At 54.3% G+C, this 18,758-nt stretch overlaps 6 protein-coding genes across 6 annotated transcripts; 2 read left to right on the top strand and 4 right to left on the bottom strand.

Moving 5' to 3' along the window:
• Positions 1 to 1,593: 1,593 nt before the first annotated feature.
• LRP88_00155 (HeLo domain-containing protein) lies at positions 1,594 to 3,206 on the bottom strand (the record flags this gene model as incomplete). The annotated part of the gene is made up of 2 exons (XM_083236872.1): positions 1,594 to 1,608; positions 1,674 to 3,206. The coding sequence occupies 2 exons, from the start codon at positions 3,204 to 3,206 to the stop codon at positions 1,594 to 1,596; spliced, it is 1,548 nt and encodes a 515-aa protein (XP_083107241.1).
• A 3,763-nt stretch (positions 3,207 to 6,969) lies between these two features.
• Positions 6,970 to 7,401, bottom strand: LRP88_00154 (uncharacterized protein; the record flags this gene model as incomplete). The annotated part of the gene is made up of 2 exons (XM_083236871.1): positions 6,970 to 7,152; positions 7,276 to 7,401. The coding sequence occupies 2 exons, from the start codon at positions 7,399 to 7,401 to the stop codon at positions 6,970 to 6,972; spliced, it is 309 nt and encodes a 102-aa protein (XP_083107240.1).
• Positions 7,402 to 8,423: 1,022 nt separating this feature from the next.
• On the bottom strand, positions 8,424 to 11,180 carry LRP88_00153 (uncharacterized protein; the record flags this gene model as incomplete). Its single annotated transcript, XM_083236870.1, has 3 exons — positions 8,424 to 8,624; positions 9,086 to 9,465; positions 9,602 to 11,180. The coding sequence occupies 3 exons, from the start codon at positions 11,178 to 11,180 to the stop codon at positions 8,424 to 8,426; spliced, it is 2,160 nt and encodes a 719-aa protein (XP_083107239.1).
• Positions 11,181 to 12,877: 1,697 nt separating this feature from the next.
• LRP88_00152 (cytochrome P450) lies at positions 12,878 to 14,636 on the top strand (the record flags this gene model as incomplete). The annotated part of the gene is made up of 3 exons (XM_083236869.1): positions 12,878 to 13,233; positions 13,346 to 14,384; positions 14,448 to 14,636. The coding sequence occupies 3 exons, from the start codon at positions 12,878 to 12,880 to the stop codon at positions 14,634 to 14,636; spliced, it is 1,584 nt and encodes a 527-aa protein (XP_083107238.1).
• Positions 14,637 to 15,607: 971 nt separating this feature from the next.
• On the bottom strand, positions 15,608 to 16,653 carry LRP88_00151 (uncharacterized protein; the record flags this gene model as incomplete). Its single annotated transcript, XM_083236868.1, has 2 exons — positions 15,608 to 16,444; positions 16,498 to 16,653. The coding sequence occupies 2 exons, from the start codon at positions 16,651 to 16,653 to the stop codon at positions 15,608 to 15,610; spliced, it is 993 nt and encodes a 330-aa protein (XP_083107237.1).
• A 706-nt stretch (positions 16,654 to 17,359) lies between these two features.
• On the top strand, positions 17,360 to 18,536 carry LRP88_00150 (uncharacterized protein; the record flags this gene model as incomplete). The annotated part of the gene is made up of 5 exons (XM_083236867.1): positions 17,360 to 17,410; positions 17,693 to 17,863; positions 17,924 to 17,960; positions 18,022 to 18,086; positions 18,150 to 18,536. 5 exons carry the CDS (start codon positions 17,360 to 17,362, stop codon positions 18,534 to 18,536), a joined length of 711 nt encoding a protein of 236 aa, XP_083107236.1.
• Positions 18,537 to 18,758: the final 222 nt, after the last annotated feature.

Here is an 18,758-nt window from a genome sequence, read left to right as displayed (position 1 = left end):
GCTATGGGCTTTCTCCATCAACAGCTCTTAATCTCAACCAGTCTATGTTCATTGGCGTATTGAATCTTCGCCGAGATACTGGTAAAATATTATTTTAGACTGCAACAAGAAGATCAACGGAATAGAACAACAGCGGCCGGACATGACGTTTTTCACAAACAAGACGTGTGGGATAATAGGACATTCAATAAAAGTCATACGCAGAGTATTAAACCTTTATAATGGGTTCAAAGATTCAAGTAACACTGGAAAGTAAATATAAAGCGCTATTATTACTCAAGAAATGAATCTACCGTGTTATGCTGCAGAGAACCGAGCATTCCCAGTTTCCACTATCTGCCACCATGCAGAACATGGTCCTTGACAAGATACGAGCCCCTCCTCTCGTGCTCTGTGAGAAATTGAAGCAATTCGTCTCCCCTCTGTTTCACGCGGAGAGGCCAATCTTGACTGTTATCCTCATTTAACCACCTTCGCAACTCCTTGATCCCCCCCGCATCGTACCTGACCATGGTCTCAGCCACGTCCATGACTTGGACCAATTCATCGTCCGTCCAAACTTCACGTGTGAGTCCCGACGGGTCCTGCAGCCAGAGCAGCCAGGGCGTGAATACGCTGTCTCCAAGTCGAGGATTGGCCCCGGACCTCAAAAGCAGTGAGACGCCTTCGGGTGAAGGGCGGCTTCTTGTAGCTAGGCGGAATAGTGACTTGAATTCGAGCGACAATAACGGGGGACAGCCGCATGCAGGCATTTTGGAACCGTTGAGCGTCAAAAACTCGGGGCTCCTTATCATGTATTCTCGGGCACCGACGTCAGCGGCTAGGAGGAGAGCCGAGTGCAGATAATTCCTCGTTGTGGTATCCGGCACCGGGGGGCAAGCTTGAGCCAGAAATGAGAGATCCTCATCTTGGAGTTTATCTCTGCAAGCGTTGAGCTCGCTCAGGAAGTGAGGTAACTGCCCAAAGAAGGACACTTGCGACCCGGTGTCGCCCATCTGAACCCAGAAGAGGCCACTGCGGAGAAATTCAGACAGCATTTCCTGAATTATATCAGCAATTGTGCTTTCTTCCCGTTTCAGTTGAAAAACGTAAAGAATCATAAGATAAAGGTCTCTCGTCGATAGGTCTGTAGCCACGGTCCGTCCAGGAGAGTCCACCTTCAAGCAATCGCGCTCCCATACCCGCTCATCACTCAAATACTCAAAGACGGTGCGATGCATGAATACGACATTTCCACCCACGAGTAAATCATCCTCAATTGAAGCCCCTGGGTTGTCAGGATCGACATGGTTCCAATTTGACTGAGTCTCCAGAAGCCCACCACATCGACTGCGTAGCCGCCCTTCAAGTATGGCGCAGAGATCTATCTTGTCCTGCGTAGAGAGGTCCACGATGCCACTTGCAGAAATTTCCGAGTCGTCAATAAGTGCAAGGGCGAGTGTGCTCATGTATGCGAGGGCCGGGCAATCCGGGTTTCTCGAGGCTCGTTGGCTTTCGTAACACAGACGCAGCAAGTAAGCCCCTTGGTGTTTATATCGTTGATTGATCTTGGCGAGCATAAGATCAAAGAGATCCTCGAGTTCCGGTGGCAGCTCATCTACCCTCCTCCTAAGTTCTGGTAACCGATCACAATCTTCGAATCCAAATAGAAGCGATCGACATGCCAGAACAACCCAGAGAAACACGCCAGATGACTTGTTGACCAGGTCTTCCATCATGCCCTTTGCTCCCTCAGGAGATCGCTTGAGAAGCCGCTTTATGTACTGGTGGCCACCAATAACATCCTCCACATATGCCCTGATGTCCTTCCGCGTGAGGTCTTGCAGGTGCAGCTTGGGAAGGTTCTCGTATGCAGCCACACAAGCCGGGATAGGCCGGCTCGAGACAAGGACTTTGATGTGGCGGGAGCGACCAAGCTCTTGGATCAGCGAAATGCTTTCCCGAATGTTGCCTTCAAACTCATCAAGCCCGTCTATGAATATGCAAGACTTGCCCACGGTAGGTTCACGGGTAAGGACCCGGAAAGCATATCGAATCTCTGACAGAGATGGCAAACTCGGGTCATTGTCGGTTTCTTTGAGTTCTTTGACCATATCCGGAAGCGCTTGGTGAATGAGAGACGGATTGGGCTTCAGCAATTGGTACAAGAGTGCCCGTGATAGCCCCTCAAAAGACTTTTGCTCCTGGGCGCCGAGATTGAAGAAGAAAAAGTCGACCAGCGTGTACGAGCCTGCGCCAGACCACTCTCGGAGAAGGCTACGGGTGCGCTCTTGTGAATGAAGATACTTCATAAGAGTCGACTTGCCGCTCCCAGCCTTGCCAGATATCCAGTATATGCCATGTTGGGGATCTTGTCGGAGCCACTGAGATAAATCATCCCAGCGAGCCTCACCCTTTGGTGGATAGAGAGCCCACTGGAGGGTATCAAGATGTGCATCGGCCACGTCTTCCCTCCTGTCATGGATCTTCCTGAACCAGAGCCGGCTGAGTATCATCTCCTCACAGGTGCAAGATATGCTTCGCTGAGTTGACTCAGAAATGAGTTTGTGTGAGTCTCGGGAGGCTTCAAGCAACAGCTTGAGGTCCGGCAAACCGCGAATAGTCTTCACGTCGTCATCGGCCATGTTCCGGAGGGAGGGCTGTCCACGAGTAACCGGCGAGAGCTTATCGAGGCTCGCGATGAAATCAGCCAGATCCCTGACAAGGCCCTCAAACTTTTGCTTGTCACGAACAGCCCAGCGGGCCCTGGTGCGAAAACTTTTGTCGTTGTGCTGCGAGATTCGCTTCTTAAAATCTTCGTATTGGCCGTTGAACACTCTCATACGCCAGGCGCTGATTGAGGGGATGGAGGTGATCTCTGAGACAGGCTCTTGATCATCCTCCTGGGAGAGACCATACTTGCTTTTCAAAGCGGAAGCATCCGTCAACAAGAGTCGAATGCAGCTTAGGATCTGACCGATAGCTTCCTGGATGTGAACTTGATCGAGACATGGGTCGTAGTCGTGTTGGCGCAAGAGACCCACTCGATCAGTCCACTGAAGGAGAAGGGCCTTTTGTATGTCGAATTTAATCTCTAAGATCTCGTAGTCTCGCCCCAGGCCACGGGAGTCGGCCAAGAGACCGAAGAGATCGATAGTGTCCTTGAAAGCGCCGATGAGGCCTGCGACCCCGACGGCCCCGAGTGCGAGTCCTGCAACCTCGGCCATTTGATACCTGTTGTCTACCTCGCTCCTAGGAAAGTTGGGCGTGGATTGAAATGCTATGGAGCAATGTTCAACTTGAGGCCCAACGCTTACGCAGCAGATTGAGGCGCAAGGCGACAGGCATCCCCTCACGCTGCAAAATTCAATAATGAGTGTGTGGCTTGGACTTCATGCAGGTATTTGAATATCCGCCAAAGCAATCATGCGATTTTTTGATCAACGTTATTCTGCAGACATTGTTGGATTCCCTTAACAAACTCGAGGGAATCCTTGCACGCACCTTGCCTAACAAGACGGCCGTTATTATGAGCTTGGATAAAAATGATGACGAAGAAACTCGAACCGAGCAAGATGAGTTGATTCGTGGTTTAAGTTTATGGGGTCTCATAGGAGGAATATTATAGCCTGTGGTTATTGGATATCCTGGATCATATAGCATGAGGTGTGTGTTATTATTCCCTGTCACCCCTGGTTATTTGAGCTGAGGCCTCTAACGTTACAGTATTCCAGTTGTTGAGAGAGGAGTTGGCAGCAGGTTAGTTAGGACCAAGCGAGGCTGTGGTGCACCGAACTCGCACGAGTCCCTGTGTACCAAATGTGAATATTTGGTATGTGTGAAACCTGTCTTTCGTAAACGTAGTGACGTCTCCAAAAGAGCCATCGGCCACAATAAAAAACGAACTATCAAACTCCCCTAATGAGGTCATAGTACGATGGCTCTCTGTTCAAGGGACCCTGGTACGATGGATCCTTTGGCGGGCCTGGTTATGTGGTTTACCTGCATACTGCTGCCTATGCTTACCCCCGACAGGCAATTGGCGCACCACAATTAACTCATGTCAACACCTTAACCCTTCTCTTGATATGGCATCGCCTTGTTGAGTCAACATTATGTTTCTCTACGATCACCTTTCACGAGATGAGTCGGAAATCAGACTTGTTCGTTTCCATGAACACTATAGTTCTAAGCCTGGCCTTTCGCTCGAACTGCGCCATGTCTCGATGAGCGAGACCAGCTATTCAGCTCTATCCTACGTCTGGGGAGACGTCTCAGACACGATCGAAATTAACGTCAATGACTCCTCTCTTAAAATTGGTCGCAATCTCCATGCTGGACTTGAGCAACTGCAAGAAAATGGCGTTTGCGACTGGCTCTGGATCGACTCGATATGCATTCAACAGTCTGATCTCGATGAAAAGAGCTATCAAGTTGGCCTAATGCGAGCCATCTTTAGCAATGCAGATCGCGTGTACTCTTGGTTGGGCCAGGGCTCAAATGGGAGTGACGCAGCAATGGACTTTATCTCTCGCATCGGCCCAACAGCAATGAAGTTTGAGGGATTAGATTTGCTGCCGAGGGATGAAAGGGTCATTGCTTACCTCAACAATCCAACTTCCTACAAGGAATCTGCAGGGAATGATGGCAATATCTTGGGATATGCACGCCTTATACACGATCTCCTCCACCAGCCAGATCTACGAGGCAAAGATCATGGTGACGAGGGTCTCGCCGCCGGGATTCAAGGCCTGATGGAAAGAGACTACTGGCAACGGATCTGGATCAATCAAGAAGTTGCTCTTGCGAAAGAGGTCGTCATCGTGTGTGGCACCAGAACTATGCCGTTGAGAATTCTTGAAGCTACTCTGAGCGTCATCGATGCTTGCTATGCTCGCTATCGCTTTCACAGCTCCGAAACGAGAGACTTTGGCTGGGGCTTGCACAGTAACTTTTCCTACAATTTGGCTATGGCAACACGTTCTCGGAAGCTTCATGGGCGCCCGATATACCTGGACAACCTCCTCTTTCACCATATGGACCCTCCAGATCGTCCATTTTACTCAGCTACAGACCCTAGAGATATTGTATTTGGGCTACTGGGCGTCACTACAGACAACGATCGTCTGGGTATTCAGGTAGACTACAGAGCGAGCATGGCTGAAGTGTTTACCGCCACGACGAGAGCTTTTATAGAAAGCGATGGCAGGCACTGGGGATCGTACAAGCTCGACAGCTGCGTTCCAAAAGAGCAGGGTGATGATGGCTTGCCTTCCTGGGTCCCCGACTGGCGAGAGATGGGGAGAAATGGAATCTCGGAAGACTCAATTAACATGTCCATACAATTCGACGCGACTCAAGGAGTTCCAGTACCTCCTGTTACGCGAACTAGCACCGATGACAGCCTCGGAATTCTTCGCCGCCATGGGTGCCGGGTTGATATTATTATGGAAGTCATGCAGCCACACAAAGAGACTGGTGGAACAGACCGCCCAGCTATTGATCTCGCAAATTCGGAGTCTCGACTAGAGTCGATTTGCGATTTCATGAATCTTGGAAGTGAAACCGGCCCTGGAGAGGACTACATATGGCGAGTTCTTCTGGCGCCCATTTGGTACAGGAGAATAAACGCCTCCATGAGCAAAGACATTGCAACCTTGGTCCGAAAGATTATGCGCCGAAGTTCCATTGATACCGATAGGTTGATTTTAGAACAGACAAACTTTATCCATGATCTACGCGATTTCTGGAATAAGCCCCCTGAGGTCGATGATGTTTCAGCTCAGCTTGCTAATGCTCGCAAGAGACTCCAAGAGCACGAGAGACATTTCAACTACCATAGGACTCTCTTCAAGACACCTAAGAGCATGCTTGGGCTCGGATACAGGATGGTTCGACCTGGTGATTTGGTTACTTTGCTCTGGGGAGTGAAGTCGCCAATCATCTTACGACCGCGAGAGGGTGGAGGGTTTACTTATGTGGGAGATGCGTACATCGATGGGATTATGCATGGAGAGTTTCTAAAAACCCAGCCTGTTGACGAGGAATTTGAGATTTATTGAGCATCGAGATGGACGGTTTCTAATCATACGCCGGCCCGTGACTAGTATGTGTTGGTAGAAGATCATCGCCTAAGACTGGGCAGAGTCAAGAAAGTCTTTTCGCTTTCTAGTGGTTATCCACGTGTTTTTAGCATCCGGCCCCTGGACCGGATGCTAAAACTAATAAATAATAAATGTATTGCATTTTATGTAAATAGTTCGTGGCTAGTTTACGTTGAAAGGGATCATAGCTATTACGGCTTGGCTCCCCGTGAGGAATAGGGGCTCTATAAGGCAACTGGTACATCTGCTTGATTGCCACAATTGCGATCAAGGCCCAATCTTTTACCCTGTAGCGTAGCAGCATAGGTGCCCGTAACAATGGCCTAAGACTGAGCAGAGTAGAGACCTATTACATCTGGTAGTGCGTAGCTTGTGCAATTAAATGCAAGTCCGCGTTTCTCAGTAACAGCATCTCTAACCGTCCTGCACCCTCCCCCGATACTACAGGGTCAGTAAACAGCCGGCAGGAGACTGGGGCGGTGCAGGATGCACTCGAGTAATTCTACAGTAGGCGAATGCGCCACCTCATAGAGTGTCTGTTGAACGGAAACGGGTATCCTCCCCTTGAAATCTCAGCCTCAGAAGCTGAAGCATTGGGAGCACTGCCCTGGTCACGGCCATACCTGATGATAGGCCTTCTCCATGACTACGGTGCCATTAAACCACGTTCAACCACCCAGCAATAGCTAGACTCACCGGGCTGCAGGCAGACGCCCAAGCCCAAGAATAGAGAACAGAGCTCTCCAGTGTGGGCTCTGCAGTACATCAAGACGGGTTTTTTTCTCTATCGACCAAGCTTGCAAGTGCTTCACTGGTAAACATCAGCAAGGATTCCTATCCACCGACCGCAACCGCACAGGAGGGAGCATCCCCAAGCGTGCATATACTAAATCTTGGGCGGGAAACCCAAAGACCCAGCCCCAGGCACAGCAAAGGCCCGCGCGTCGTACGACTCTGGCCAGATCCCGTTCTTCCCCGGAGCCAGAATCCCCTTAGGGTCGAGCGCCTCCTTGATAGCCGAATTGAGATGCATCTGCGCATTATTGTTAAAGTTGTATGTCCCGGCGATCTGATCCATTAGCGCGAGGTGAGTGCGGTACTCGCCCTAGCCTCTCTTCGCGCAGTCATCGATCAAGGTTGTGATGGCCCACTGGGCCCGTCGGCACGACTCAGGGTCGAGGCGATTAGATACCAGATAGACGATGTGGTGCATATCGCGCATGCTAATGATAAAGGTTCCGATAAAGTCGAAGCCTGCCTCCTCGCATCTCTTGCGGGTGACCTCGTACTGCTCTGTGGCGTCTTGGCCGGTGACCATTGAGATGGGCGAGAAGAATAGATGTGCGCTATTGGGGAGCTAGTTACTAGAGGATGCTGCATTAGGTTTGCGAGTCCTAACTTCGAAGCTGGCGTCGGAACGGAGGAGGGGAATCTACTTACACTCATTTGAGCTCTGTAAAGGTTGGGATTCCTTGTAGAGTGAGGTGGCGAGTTTGAAGAACGATATTGTCGGGCATCTCCTCGGGACTGAAGAACTTGGCCCCCGGAATAGCAGAAAATGCACCCTGAATCACCTGCCATATGGCGCGTCGAATGGGTTCTGGGCCATATAGGGCGCCGTAGAAGTTCTAGCGTCCGAGGTTTAGTCTCTTCGCAATCTCCTTAATCTCGGCGTCGGTCAGTGGGTTCTTGGACGATGCGTATGAAGCGCGGTTGCCCTATTCCAGATTAGCATAGCCGCATCTAGAAGGACATGGCGGACTGTCGGGACGTTGTGTATAGCCATGGAGGTGCGGAGCGGGCGGATAATCTCGATAGTCTGGTGGAGGTCTTGATCCCTTGGGAGAGTGATGAGGTAGGATTAATAACCCCGGGGTTGGTTATGAGCTAAATGCCCATCTTGACGACGATGCCTACTGAAGACTGGCTGAAAATGCTGTCATTGTAGGGGCCGATCCCATTGTTGAATAGCTGCTAGTAGCTATTTGGCTCTTACTCGTGCGGCGGCGCGTTAGAGTTGGCAGCAGGGTTGGGGAGCGCACCTATCCCGGTGCGGACAAGAGTGCCATCCGGCAGGACGACTAGTTTGCAGCAGAGAATTAGTTTCCAGATCGGGGGCTCACGTCTTTACTGAAACAGGGCCTACCTTCCATTCCGCAGTGCATAGAGAAGTGGTCTCCTATATAAGCGCGTTAGCAAAAAAAAGTCTCGCCACTGCCGGGGTGATTTGTGTTGCCAACCGTAAGGTGTGTGTAGCCAACGCCTCGCTCAATGGCATTGCCCAGAATAGATCCCCCTTCTAGGTCTGGCATATCAACCTAGAGCTTATCACGGAGGTTATTATCCGCCAGGTATTGCGGAAATGACGGGGACGTTTTGGGCGCCGACGATATCTGTCGCTGCAGCGATAAACTTGTTGAAGGTGGCCATGTCAATGCCGGGGGGGAGAGCCAAGGGGGCCCCGGGCTCGGCACTAGTTGCCTTATTGGGCATCTTCAAGAGGTTGGCCATGGTGAGGATGCAAGTGGTGTGGTTGGTGCTCTTTGGACAGGACGGTCCTGCTCTAGTGAGCCTAGAAATCGTGGATAGTTGTCCCATGTACTGGGTATTCAAACGAGGAGCAAGGTGCGGTATCAGTACACGCCGAACCCATTGCCAGATGGACGGAATGCCAATGTGAACGGGGGACTTTGCCGCCCCACGAACTGATCAGCGAGGGGGAGGGGAATTGCCGTTCCGCCGTGGGCCCGCTCCTACATAAACCACGACGGATCTGCCTGATCATGGCTATACACATCAGCCGGAAATTCGACAGGGCCTTGGACCCCGAGCCTAGCTGGCGAGGCTCTCGGTGTTAGGGCGGGGTTTTTCGACTTGAGCCCCGTTGGGAATCGTCAACAAAGAGCACTCTCAACAGCCGAGCAGACACCGACATCACAAAGGACGGATGGGAAGCTTTTCGTACGCTTGGGTTTTAGAGCGAGCTATTTTAAGTCTAATACATAGGCGTCTTGCACATTCAGGTCTTGATATTGCGTGATTAGCTCATTGACCTGCTGCATGTTTGAGCTATCGAATTCCTTGAACAGGCTCGCTCGCCGCACCCCGCCGAATCCCTGGTTGCCGTGCACAATGGCTTGTTGGCCGTCGCGGGAAACTTTGAAGACAACGACGGCCAGCCGCCAGAATTCGGGGGCGTACTTCATGAACCCGATCCTCCTCCACCAGTCAAAGACGTCGGGTTGGGCGGTGTCGACGTCGTCTGGAGTCAGGACACGGGTATCCCATGCTCGTATCCAGTTTCGTAAGCCGCAAGACAGGTACGGGTTATTCAACTGACGTGCGGGGCCGGTGCTGTGGTGGAAGATGAGATTGTGGAACGCTTCAGTGAGAGTCAGCTAGTCAATTCCTCTTGTAACCCTCTTGTATCTCCAAAGGGATAGATTAGGGTCCGAGCCAGCATCGGGCCATACTCAGAAACCCTACACGAGCACGGCGGCAAACTTCAAAAGACGTACCGCTTGCAATGGTAAACAAGTTGACAAGGTTTGTGTGCTGGAAAAGGCCGGCTTCTTTGGCTGTCAGCTCGGCCTTGAGCATCGTGTCTATCGCGTCGGAGAGGCGCATGGCCCCGTATGTAGACTGGCTTTGTAAATATGTCGACATCGAGGCCAGCCACACGTCGAGCTTTGTTGCCTTGAAGCAGGACTCTGGGCAAGCCAGTCCGAACTGAAGCTCGCTGGTGACCATGCGTGGCGGCGTGTTGTTGAACATGACGTAACCACAGTCAAGGAGAAAGACATACATTAATGTGCGGATGCACTCCTCCTTGAGGGCAAAGTCACGCCAGCTCTTGATCTGGACCATAGACGTGGAGCGGTCGAAGCTTTGAGGGGCCGCCGCAGCCTGGTAGAGGCTGCGGGCCACCCAGACTACCTGGGCGAACCGATTCCTCCGTCCTCGGCAGGTTTGGTCTCCGGATCCCTCCCACGACAACAGCAGCACGACAGCATAGGCTGCACGTAAAGCGTCGAGGCGTGATTCGACGTTTGCGTGCCGAGCGTGGTTGTCGTCGTCCTGGAGGTGGATGGGGCGCTCGGAGAAATCGGGGTGAGAAAAGACCCACTTCTCCACGACGGCCAGCCACATCAGGGCCTGGCTGCGGTCGCTCTCGTCCGAGGTCAGGCAAGCACTGATCAAGGATAGCGAAGCAACGAGCTGGGCCGACTTTTGGCTGATGCTGAAGGTGGGCTTGTGGAAGACGGGCCAGTTGGGGTACCAGAAGGACCAGAAGGTGGTCATGAACCGTTCAAGGTTGCGTGGAGAGAAGAATCGATAGCAGGCGTTCTCTCTTGCCTGAGTCCACACGGGTGCGTTGAGGCTGCCTCGAATCTCGGCGCAGAGTGTGTTTTTGATACCAAGCACTATTTCGCATGACTTGGCCTCGAGGGGATGGTGGGCGACCAGCTCGGAGTCGGGATAGCCCCTAGGTACCGCCATCTCGCCGTCGAGGCTGTCGAGCCGCAACAGCAGCGCTTGTATGGTGTTTTGGCATTGGGAATCCAACCCGGCGGGGGATTCCAGGTTGAACGTTTGGCCGGTATTGGTCCAAGACGGCGCAGGCCTACTGCACGGGACAGTCGAGTCGTGAGCCGTGAGCGTTGGGAGGTGCAGCTGGGGAGCCAGCACGCCCAAGACATGCCGGCGAAGGTCGGCATCGCCGCAGTCAAACGAGTCTGCCATGCCATGAGTTGACGTGAATCTCGACAGGAAAGCAAAGCGCCATGTCGAGATGCCGGACAAGGAGGGGATGAAGGAAAACATGTCTGCCGCTGCCCATGGGATGTCCTGAATCTGAGGCGGGTGCTCCGACACCGCCAGCGACGTCAAGATGGGCAGGGAATCGGGCAACGAACAAGACACGTCGCCGCCGTGCTCGCCCTGCCTGACGCGCGTAAGAGTCGGCGATGGCGCAGCGCTGCACTCGTCCAGCCCAGCTGGAAGCAAGTTCCAGAGCGAGAGCTGCTCGCCGAGAAAATCCCCAAATGGGTCAATGCCGCGGACGAGGTCTTCCAAGCCGCCCATCTGCGAGAGCATGGCGCTGCTCGTGTGGTCGGCATCCGCGGTCGAGGCGGATTTCCGGCGCGGCGGTCTGAGGTAGCTGCACTCGCGGCCGGTAGCGGAGCACGAGTCGCACGGAAACGACCCCGTGCATTTCTTCTTGAGCTGCGCACATCTGTTGCACGCATTCTGCTTTCGACCACGCTGCCGCGTCTCCAAGAGAGGTGCCGCCGCGCCCGCCTCTAGCCGTGGCTCGCACGTCCGCCAGTGGCGAAGCAGAGCATCGCTAGACAGAGAGTTGGTTAGTAGAGGGACTGGTTTGTTGGGCCTGTCTCTGCAAGGGCTGCCTTTACCGGCGGCGGAAGCTCAAGGAGCAAAAGTCGCAGTGGAACGGGCGCTCATCGCCGTCTAGAAATGCGTGGCTTTGCTTAGCAGGCTGGATGGGGCTTGGAAGCTGCCGCGTAAGGTTGGGGCAACAGCAGGGCACTTACGCGACAGCTGATGACGGTTAAGGTGATCTAGATCGAGTTGAAGGTGAGCGACTTAGTAATGCAAGAGTAACTCGAAGGTGGAGGCCCGACTCGATCATGTCCACACCCCAAGCCCCGGACTAGAAACGCGGAGCCGCGAAGATGAAGAGGGGCGAGGAGGACAAAGACGGGGGAGTGGTTTTGTTGCTCTCACCTAGTTTCTTGAAACGCACCGAGCACACTGGGCATTCAAACCGTGGTCTAGCGGTGGGCATCGTTGCGCAATCCAGGGCGTATCCAGAAGCCGGAGGGGATGGATGGGACGTGGACATGAAGATGTAGAGGAGAGGATGGGTGGAGATTCCAACTGGGATGCTGTAGCTAGGAAGTGGCCTCCAATGGCTCCGCGCAGGGGGTGAGCATCTGGATCTGGGCCGCTAGGCTGCCCTGGGCTATGGCGATAAAATCGCTGCAGGCCCCCGCCCCTTCAGCGAACAGACAGCCCGCCACCTCATGCAAACCTCTCTGGAAGCACGGGCAGCAGCGCGTGTCTCGACTCGCTCATGGCATAACATTACTCGAGGCCGCTATCTAACGTTAGGTAGGCAGCTATGCACTGCGCAGCACGTACTAGATTTTTGCCCCATTCCTTCCTTACCTAGCCAACATCACATTTCCCCAGATTCCCAAGGGTCGGAAAATGCCCCTCCCCCGCAACGGCACCCCACGGCAACCCGCAGCATGCCTGTCGCGCAGGTGCCGTGCCTGTGCCACTGTATGAGCCTGCAGTCCCGTCAGGTCGCCCGTATTCTTTTCAATGATCTGGCCCGAGGTTATGTACCTTGCCCGGGGGGCAAAGATCTCCCAACTAGTTACCGGCAGAGGACGTCGCGGTGCATCGTCGGCTTAGTCCGCTGCCCGTGTTTCATCAAGATTCAAGGCCTCTACTCCGTACTTCATATGCGCTTGCAGAGAGCCCATATCGTCGGTACTGGCAGTTTCCAGCTCCCCGCCAGCTGAGCCGGACCGTCCCCACCTCCGCGCTCTAACGGCTTCCTCAGTCAAGCACAACACATCTCGAGGCTAACGACAAGTCCCCGACACCGCGTTAATCACATAGGCACCCAGTAAACCTCGTCCCGCTGGCTCCCCAGAGCACACTCGCAACTGCGAAATGGATAAATTCGAGCCGTCACCCACACTCAGTAGTCCGCTGTCTGGCGTCCCCTCAACTCGCATTAAGCCGCAGGCGCATCTTCAGACATGTCCTTCCAGAACTACACTATCCCGGAGCACCTATCGAGGATTATGCTACCCATTATCGCATCACCCGGCTCCTCACTGGCCAGACGCCTCGCCGCCCTCCTGAACCTCCGCAGCCTTGCCATCCTTGCTGTCGGCTTCGTCCTGGCCAACATCGTCAAGGACATCTGGTTCCATCCCCTACGCAAGGTGCCAGGGCCCTTCTTAGCCAAGGTTAGCCAAGCGTGGCGCAACCAGAGGTACTTCCGGGGGACATGGCATGACGATGTGCTGGGCCTCCATCGCAAGTACGGAAGGGTGGTCCGGATCGCGCCCAACGAAGTCAGCTTTGTCGACGAGAGTGGTCTCAGGAGCCTGTACGGCCATGGAAAGCAGATCAGCAAGGCAAGCCCATGGAACCCCGGCGAATGAAGAAAGTTGTATCCAAGCTGCTAACTAACGCACACAACTTTGTTCGAAATAGACAAGCTGGTACGACTCGTGGATCGTTCCCAACATGACCGTCAGCTTCTTTGCCGCCACCGATGTCAAGGTCCACCGCCATCTTCGCTCTCGCGTCTCGGGCGCATACTCCATGACGGCCATCCTCGCCATGGAGCCCCTGGTCCAGGACGTCATGGACCTCAACCTGCGCAAGCTCGGAGAGTTTGCAGACCGAGACGAAATAGTCCCCCTAGACAGATGGGCAAACTACTTTACCTTTGACACTGTCGGCAAGCTAGCCATGGGTGGGACCATTGGTTTTCTCGAGCAGGGCAAGGATGTCGACGGCATCATTCAGTCCATCCACGACGGCTTCTACCTCATGGCCAACATGGGCAACATGCCGCTGCAGATGTTCTGGTTCAACAACTCGGCCGCCAGGTGGGTCGTCCGGACCTTTGGCGGCGGCAGGCTGAACGCCTTCGACGTCTTCCTGCAGTGGCTGGAGAAGAGGGTGGAGCAGCGGATGGAGGCTGGGCTTGCGCCGGGCCAGCGCAGGGATATGCTCCAGCATTTCATCGAGGCCAAGGACCCCCAGGGGCTCCCTGTCAAGAAGGGGGATGTCATGATCGAAGGGGTCAACATCCTCGGAGCCGGGGCGGACACCACCACGATAGGCATCCTCGCATGCCTCGGGGCTATCCTCACCCACCCGTCCGTCAAGCAGAAGCTTGTCGACGAAATCGACCGCGCCTACGACACGCTCGGGGTTGCCCGGGAGGGTCGCGAAATCACTTTCAGGGAGGCCGAAAAGCTGCCCTACCTCTCTGCTGTCGTCCGCGAGAGCACCCGGCTGCACCCCTCTATTCAATATCAACTCCCGCGATACTCGCCGGCTGAGGGCGTCCAGATTGGCCCACACTATCTGCCCTCAGGGACCATCTGCAGCATGAGCCCCAGGAGCATGAATCGCGACAGGGACATCTTCGGCGCAGACGCAGACGCCTTCCGCCCCGAACGATGGATCCCAGAGCTTCCCGGGGACGATGAGAAGATCAAGGCCCAGAATTCGCTTTTGACAACTGTAAGTCATCCCTCTCAGCCCCGAAAAACCGCGTTGATTTAGTGCTAATTCAAAACTTCCTAGTTTGGGATGGGTAGCAGGAGCTGCGTTGGGAAGAACCTCGCCACTGTCGAGATGTTCAAGTACATTGCGCAATTCTTCCGGCATTTTGACGCCCAGGTCGTTGATGAGCGCGAGCCTTGGCTCACAAAGACGCAATGGTTCGCGTTTCAACGAAACTTTAACATCAAGATTCGAAGAAGGGAGCATTGATGCAGGGCACAATACGCGGGTGCTTTGTCTGCTTCTCTGGCCCTATGGCTTGGAACAAGGGCTGCCTCTCCACCTACTAGATCAAGAACGGGCGGTTTGGAGGGAATTGAACTTGCGGAATGTTTGATAAAGAAACTGGTAGCCAAGTTACGGCTTGAATCCAACGTAACTTACTGGCCCCGTGTCACCACCCGGCCCCAGAGAGCAACACACCGTGGGCTTCATCAAGCAGCCATCAAAGACCTCTAGACGACAAGTATGGTAAATGGCTCTTGTCGGCCGTCTCTCTGTGGCATCTGTTTCAAAGCTCTTTTACTACTCCATTGCTTAACAAGATCACACAACTCCCCACACTCTCAGTAGGCGTCATGTTCAAAGGAATTGAGACGCCCAGTAAGAAGTCAGAGTCCTGGAGGCTCCAAGCTAGTCTGTTGGGGCAGGTAGGTGCAATTACGGCTAAAAAGAAGAAGAAAAACGAATACTGGGCTCATGATTTCATCATAGTCAGTATCTTGCAGTTGAAGCGAGGCCAGCTCAGTCATGCCGACCCATTCGCTTACGCGTGCCTTCGACCAGCAACACACCGGTGTCTACAACAAGAGGGACTTTGTAATAGTAGCTAGGTGGCCTCGGTGTTTCCTTGTAGGCCCGGCCGATTCCTGTTCACCCTCGAGAGCTGAGAGCCGTTCTTTGGGCTGAAAAAGATGAGAGGCATGTGTCTTTATCAACCAGACCCTCAGCAGGACCCTTCGTCCGCCTCCGCAGTTGGATCATCTCATCAAACCTGGATGGGCCCTCAGGGTCTTTAGAAGCTATTTGCTATTACTTTCAACTCTTCTTCCTTGTCATCGCAAGTTGGTTTATTCTATAGCGTAACGATAGAATGGCGTAAGACAGCCCTGTTTTCAAACGGCCTCACATAGTCGAGCTTGTCCTGCCGCGTCATGTCGGCATACCGGGACATCGTGGCCCTACTCTTTAGTCCCCGTTATTAAATCCAGAAACCCAATCACCTTCTTCAGGCCCAGTACCGCCTCCGAGTCTGGCACCGTCGACGGCTGGCTCTCCAGGTCAACGGGACCCAGCAAGACGTCGAAGCCATGCGGGGCATCGCCTGGGAACTCGGCCGTGACCCATACACCAGCGTCCGCCAGCTTTGCCATGACTGACAGGCTCGTCTCGAACGGCGTCCCGGTGTCGTTTCGGCCATGTAAGAGGAGCGTCGGCGGGAGGCTGCCGAGTGGCCCAAACGTAGCTGGGAACAGCGGCCGTGCCTCGACCGGGATGGCCTCTTTCGGCCCCTGTGCTGCGATGGCCTCCTCGACATGCAGAGCCGCAACGAGTCCGAAGCGGGAATCCTTGGCCAGGTCTAGCGGCCAGGGATATCCGGAGAGGACGGCGGCTCCAGCCCTGTGTCCCGCGAGAAACTGATCCAGTATCGGCCCGCCGTTGACGGGCGGCAGGCCCATGATGTTGGTTCCCTTGCACGTGTACCGCTCGTGTGCGAGATCCAGCATGCCATAGATTGAAATCAACGCGAGCGGCCTAGTGGTTGCCCGGGTCGCTGCCGCCAGCGCGAGGAACCCACCGGCGCTGGAGCCGGCGAGGATGACGCCGCCGGTCCGGATGCCCAGCTGCGCCGCCAGCCTTGCCGCGACCCATTCGTAGGCGTGGACCGCATCTTCCAAGGCGTCATGGCCTGTTGCCTCTGGGATCAGCCGGTAGTCGGGGCTGACGAAGATCCATCTTCGTCTCACGCACGCCTTGATCAGCCAGTACGGTTGGATGCTGTATCGGTCCCCGATGACCTACATCTTCAAGTCAGCGATGGCGTCTTCTGCCAAGGATTCGCTAGGCTCACAAGGAAGCCTCCGTGGATGTGGACAACGACCGGGACTTGGTCCGGGGCGTCCAGAGGGATCAAGGCGTCTAGTTTAAGGTCCAGGCCATCTACGGATTTGTAGATGAAGGTTTTGAAACTGTAGCCCTCAAAGGAAGGCAGAGAAGGGGCATCCATGATTCCGACAAGCCGGTGCTACATGGCCATCACAGGAACACGGACGGGCATGACCGGCCCCTTTATGTCGACCTGGTTGGGGGTATGTGGCTGTTGGAGCACGATGCCGATGCAGTTGACCCATCTCCCTCGCAACAACCCTGCCCTCAGATACACGTCGTCCCCGCCCAGTCGTGCTGAGGCCCATGATATTTGGTACCCTGTCCCATCAGCCCGCGCCGGGGTCCGAAAGGGCGTGCGGAGGGGGGATTTCCCGCAACCCCAGAGTTTGCGGGGGTGGGGAAGCCGACGCTACGGCAGAGCCACTCAATTCCCAAAGGCTGACCTCAGCTCCGAGCCTATCTCACGGCGCTGGCCTCCTTGGCCATCCATCACCTCCAATAGCACCGGATAACAACTCTCTTCTCGAGGGGCACCTGCGACAAGATGGTTAAGCGAGGAGACATGGCAGCTCTCTCTCACCCACCACCCTGGCACGCCTCAAACAAGGGGACAGTGCGGTCGAGAGGCTGCGGCTTTGCCCCTGAGTTTTGCCTCTGGTGGTAGATGGAATGGCCAACAAAGTATAGCACATGTAACCCTACAAATTATATATAGCAGACCCTCAGGAAAGATGCGTAGCTCACGTCGCCCCCCTTCCCATCGTACGAGCACTACATCGCGAGATCTGCTTCCCGCCCCCAGGACTCCGCTCCTGCTTTACGCCATGGGCAATCAGGCTTCCCCACAACTGCTCGACAAGCTCCCGGAGTGTGTGGTACGTCGCGTGTTGTCCGCATCCCTCGTTCCCAGGGACTCCCCCGGCTCACTTGAGCAGCGCAGCACGTCGGCTTCACTCCTTACCTCGGATCCGTGCCACGTCCAAACAGCCTCCTGCACTTGCCGCTTTGATGTGCTGCAGAGATGTATTGGCTCTATAGCAGAGCCCTGCTCGGTTGAGCAACAGCTGGGTGGGTAGCTGGCTTGCCAGTCTCTACCTGTTTTCCAAATTCCAACCGGGGCATCATGCTTACAAAGGACGCATCTAACAACACAAAAGATCATCAATGACATCTGCCAAATGCCTCCTCGAGACAACCGCCTACCGTTTCTCGTCCTGATGCCCATCTTTCTGTTCTTGGCCACGGTATTCATCGTCTTGCGTGCCGTGGCCCGCTTCCGCCTGTCAGGATCATGGTGGTGGGACGACGCCGTGATTGCCTTAGGATACGTCAGTGTCATTGTGTGGTCTTGCTGCCTAGTTGCTCCAGGCTGACACGAGATACACCAGGCCGCCTCAGTAGGCACCACTTTGTTGGGCTTCTCGAGTACGGTCTTTTAGGAGTCTGCTTTGCAGCCTAGAGAATAGACGGCTCACAGTTTGAATAGTTACACAGGCGGGTGGCCGAGACTTGTGGGCTCTCGAAGCAGACGGAATCACGCGCTTCTTCTGGGTAAGTCGACCTCGACCTTTTTCTGCTGGTGACGCGAAAGCCTGATGTGTCTATAAAACCTAGCTATTCTGGATGGCAGAATGGGTTTACACCATTTCCATGGCAGCCATCAAGATATCCATCCTCCTCGGCTTTTATCGAATCTTCCCCAGCAAAGCCTTCCGCCGTCTCGTCATCCTCAGCATAGTCTTCACAGCCATCTGGGGCGCCGTCTTCAGTATCATATACATGGTGCAGTGCAGGCCGCTGGGCTTCTTCTGGCATGCATGGAAAGGTAAGGACGACGGCTCGTGCCTCTCCACAAGCGCGCTGATCTGGTCGGCGTCCCTCATTGCCATTATCACCGACTTCTTCATGATGGCAATGCCCGTTTTCCAGCTCTGGCCGCTGCAAATGGAATACAAGAAGAAGGTCCTCGTGGCCTTTATGCTTTGCATAGGTCTGTTGTAAGCACGTCCCTCGTGTCGTAGCAGCGACACTCTAGCTCCGCGGCCGCTTGCCAGCATGCGACTCATTTATCTTAAAGCATAACCATCATCAGCATCATCCGTCTCTACGCTATCGCCCGATATCAACACTCGAAAAATATCACATGTTCGTACCGGCTTCCTCGGCGACGCTCTACCTTTGATACCGCGTCCTAACAAGCTACAGATGACTTCACCCCCCTTC

Source organism: Fusarium phalaenopsidis (genome assembly GCF_050370095.1).
Source record: "Fusarium phalaenopsidis strain FUZ10S chromosome Unknown contig_32274, whole genome shotgun sequence".
NCBI classification, from domain to species: Eukaryota; Fungi; Ascomycota; class Sordariomycetes; order Hypocreales; family Nectriaceae; genus Fusarium; species Fusarium phalaenopsidis.
This window is presented reverse-complemented; position numbering and strand designations above follow the sequence as displayed.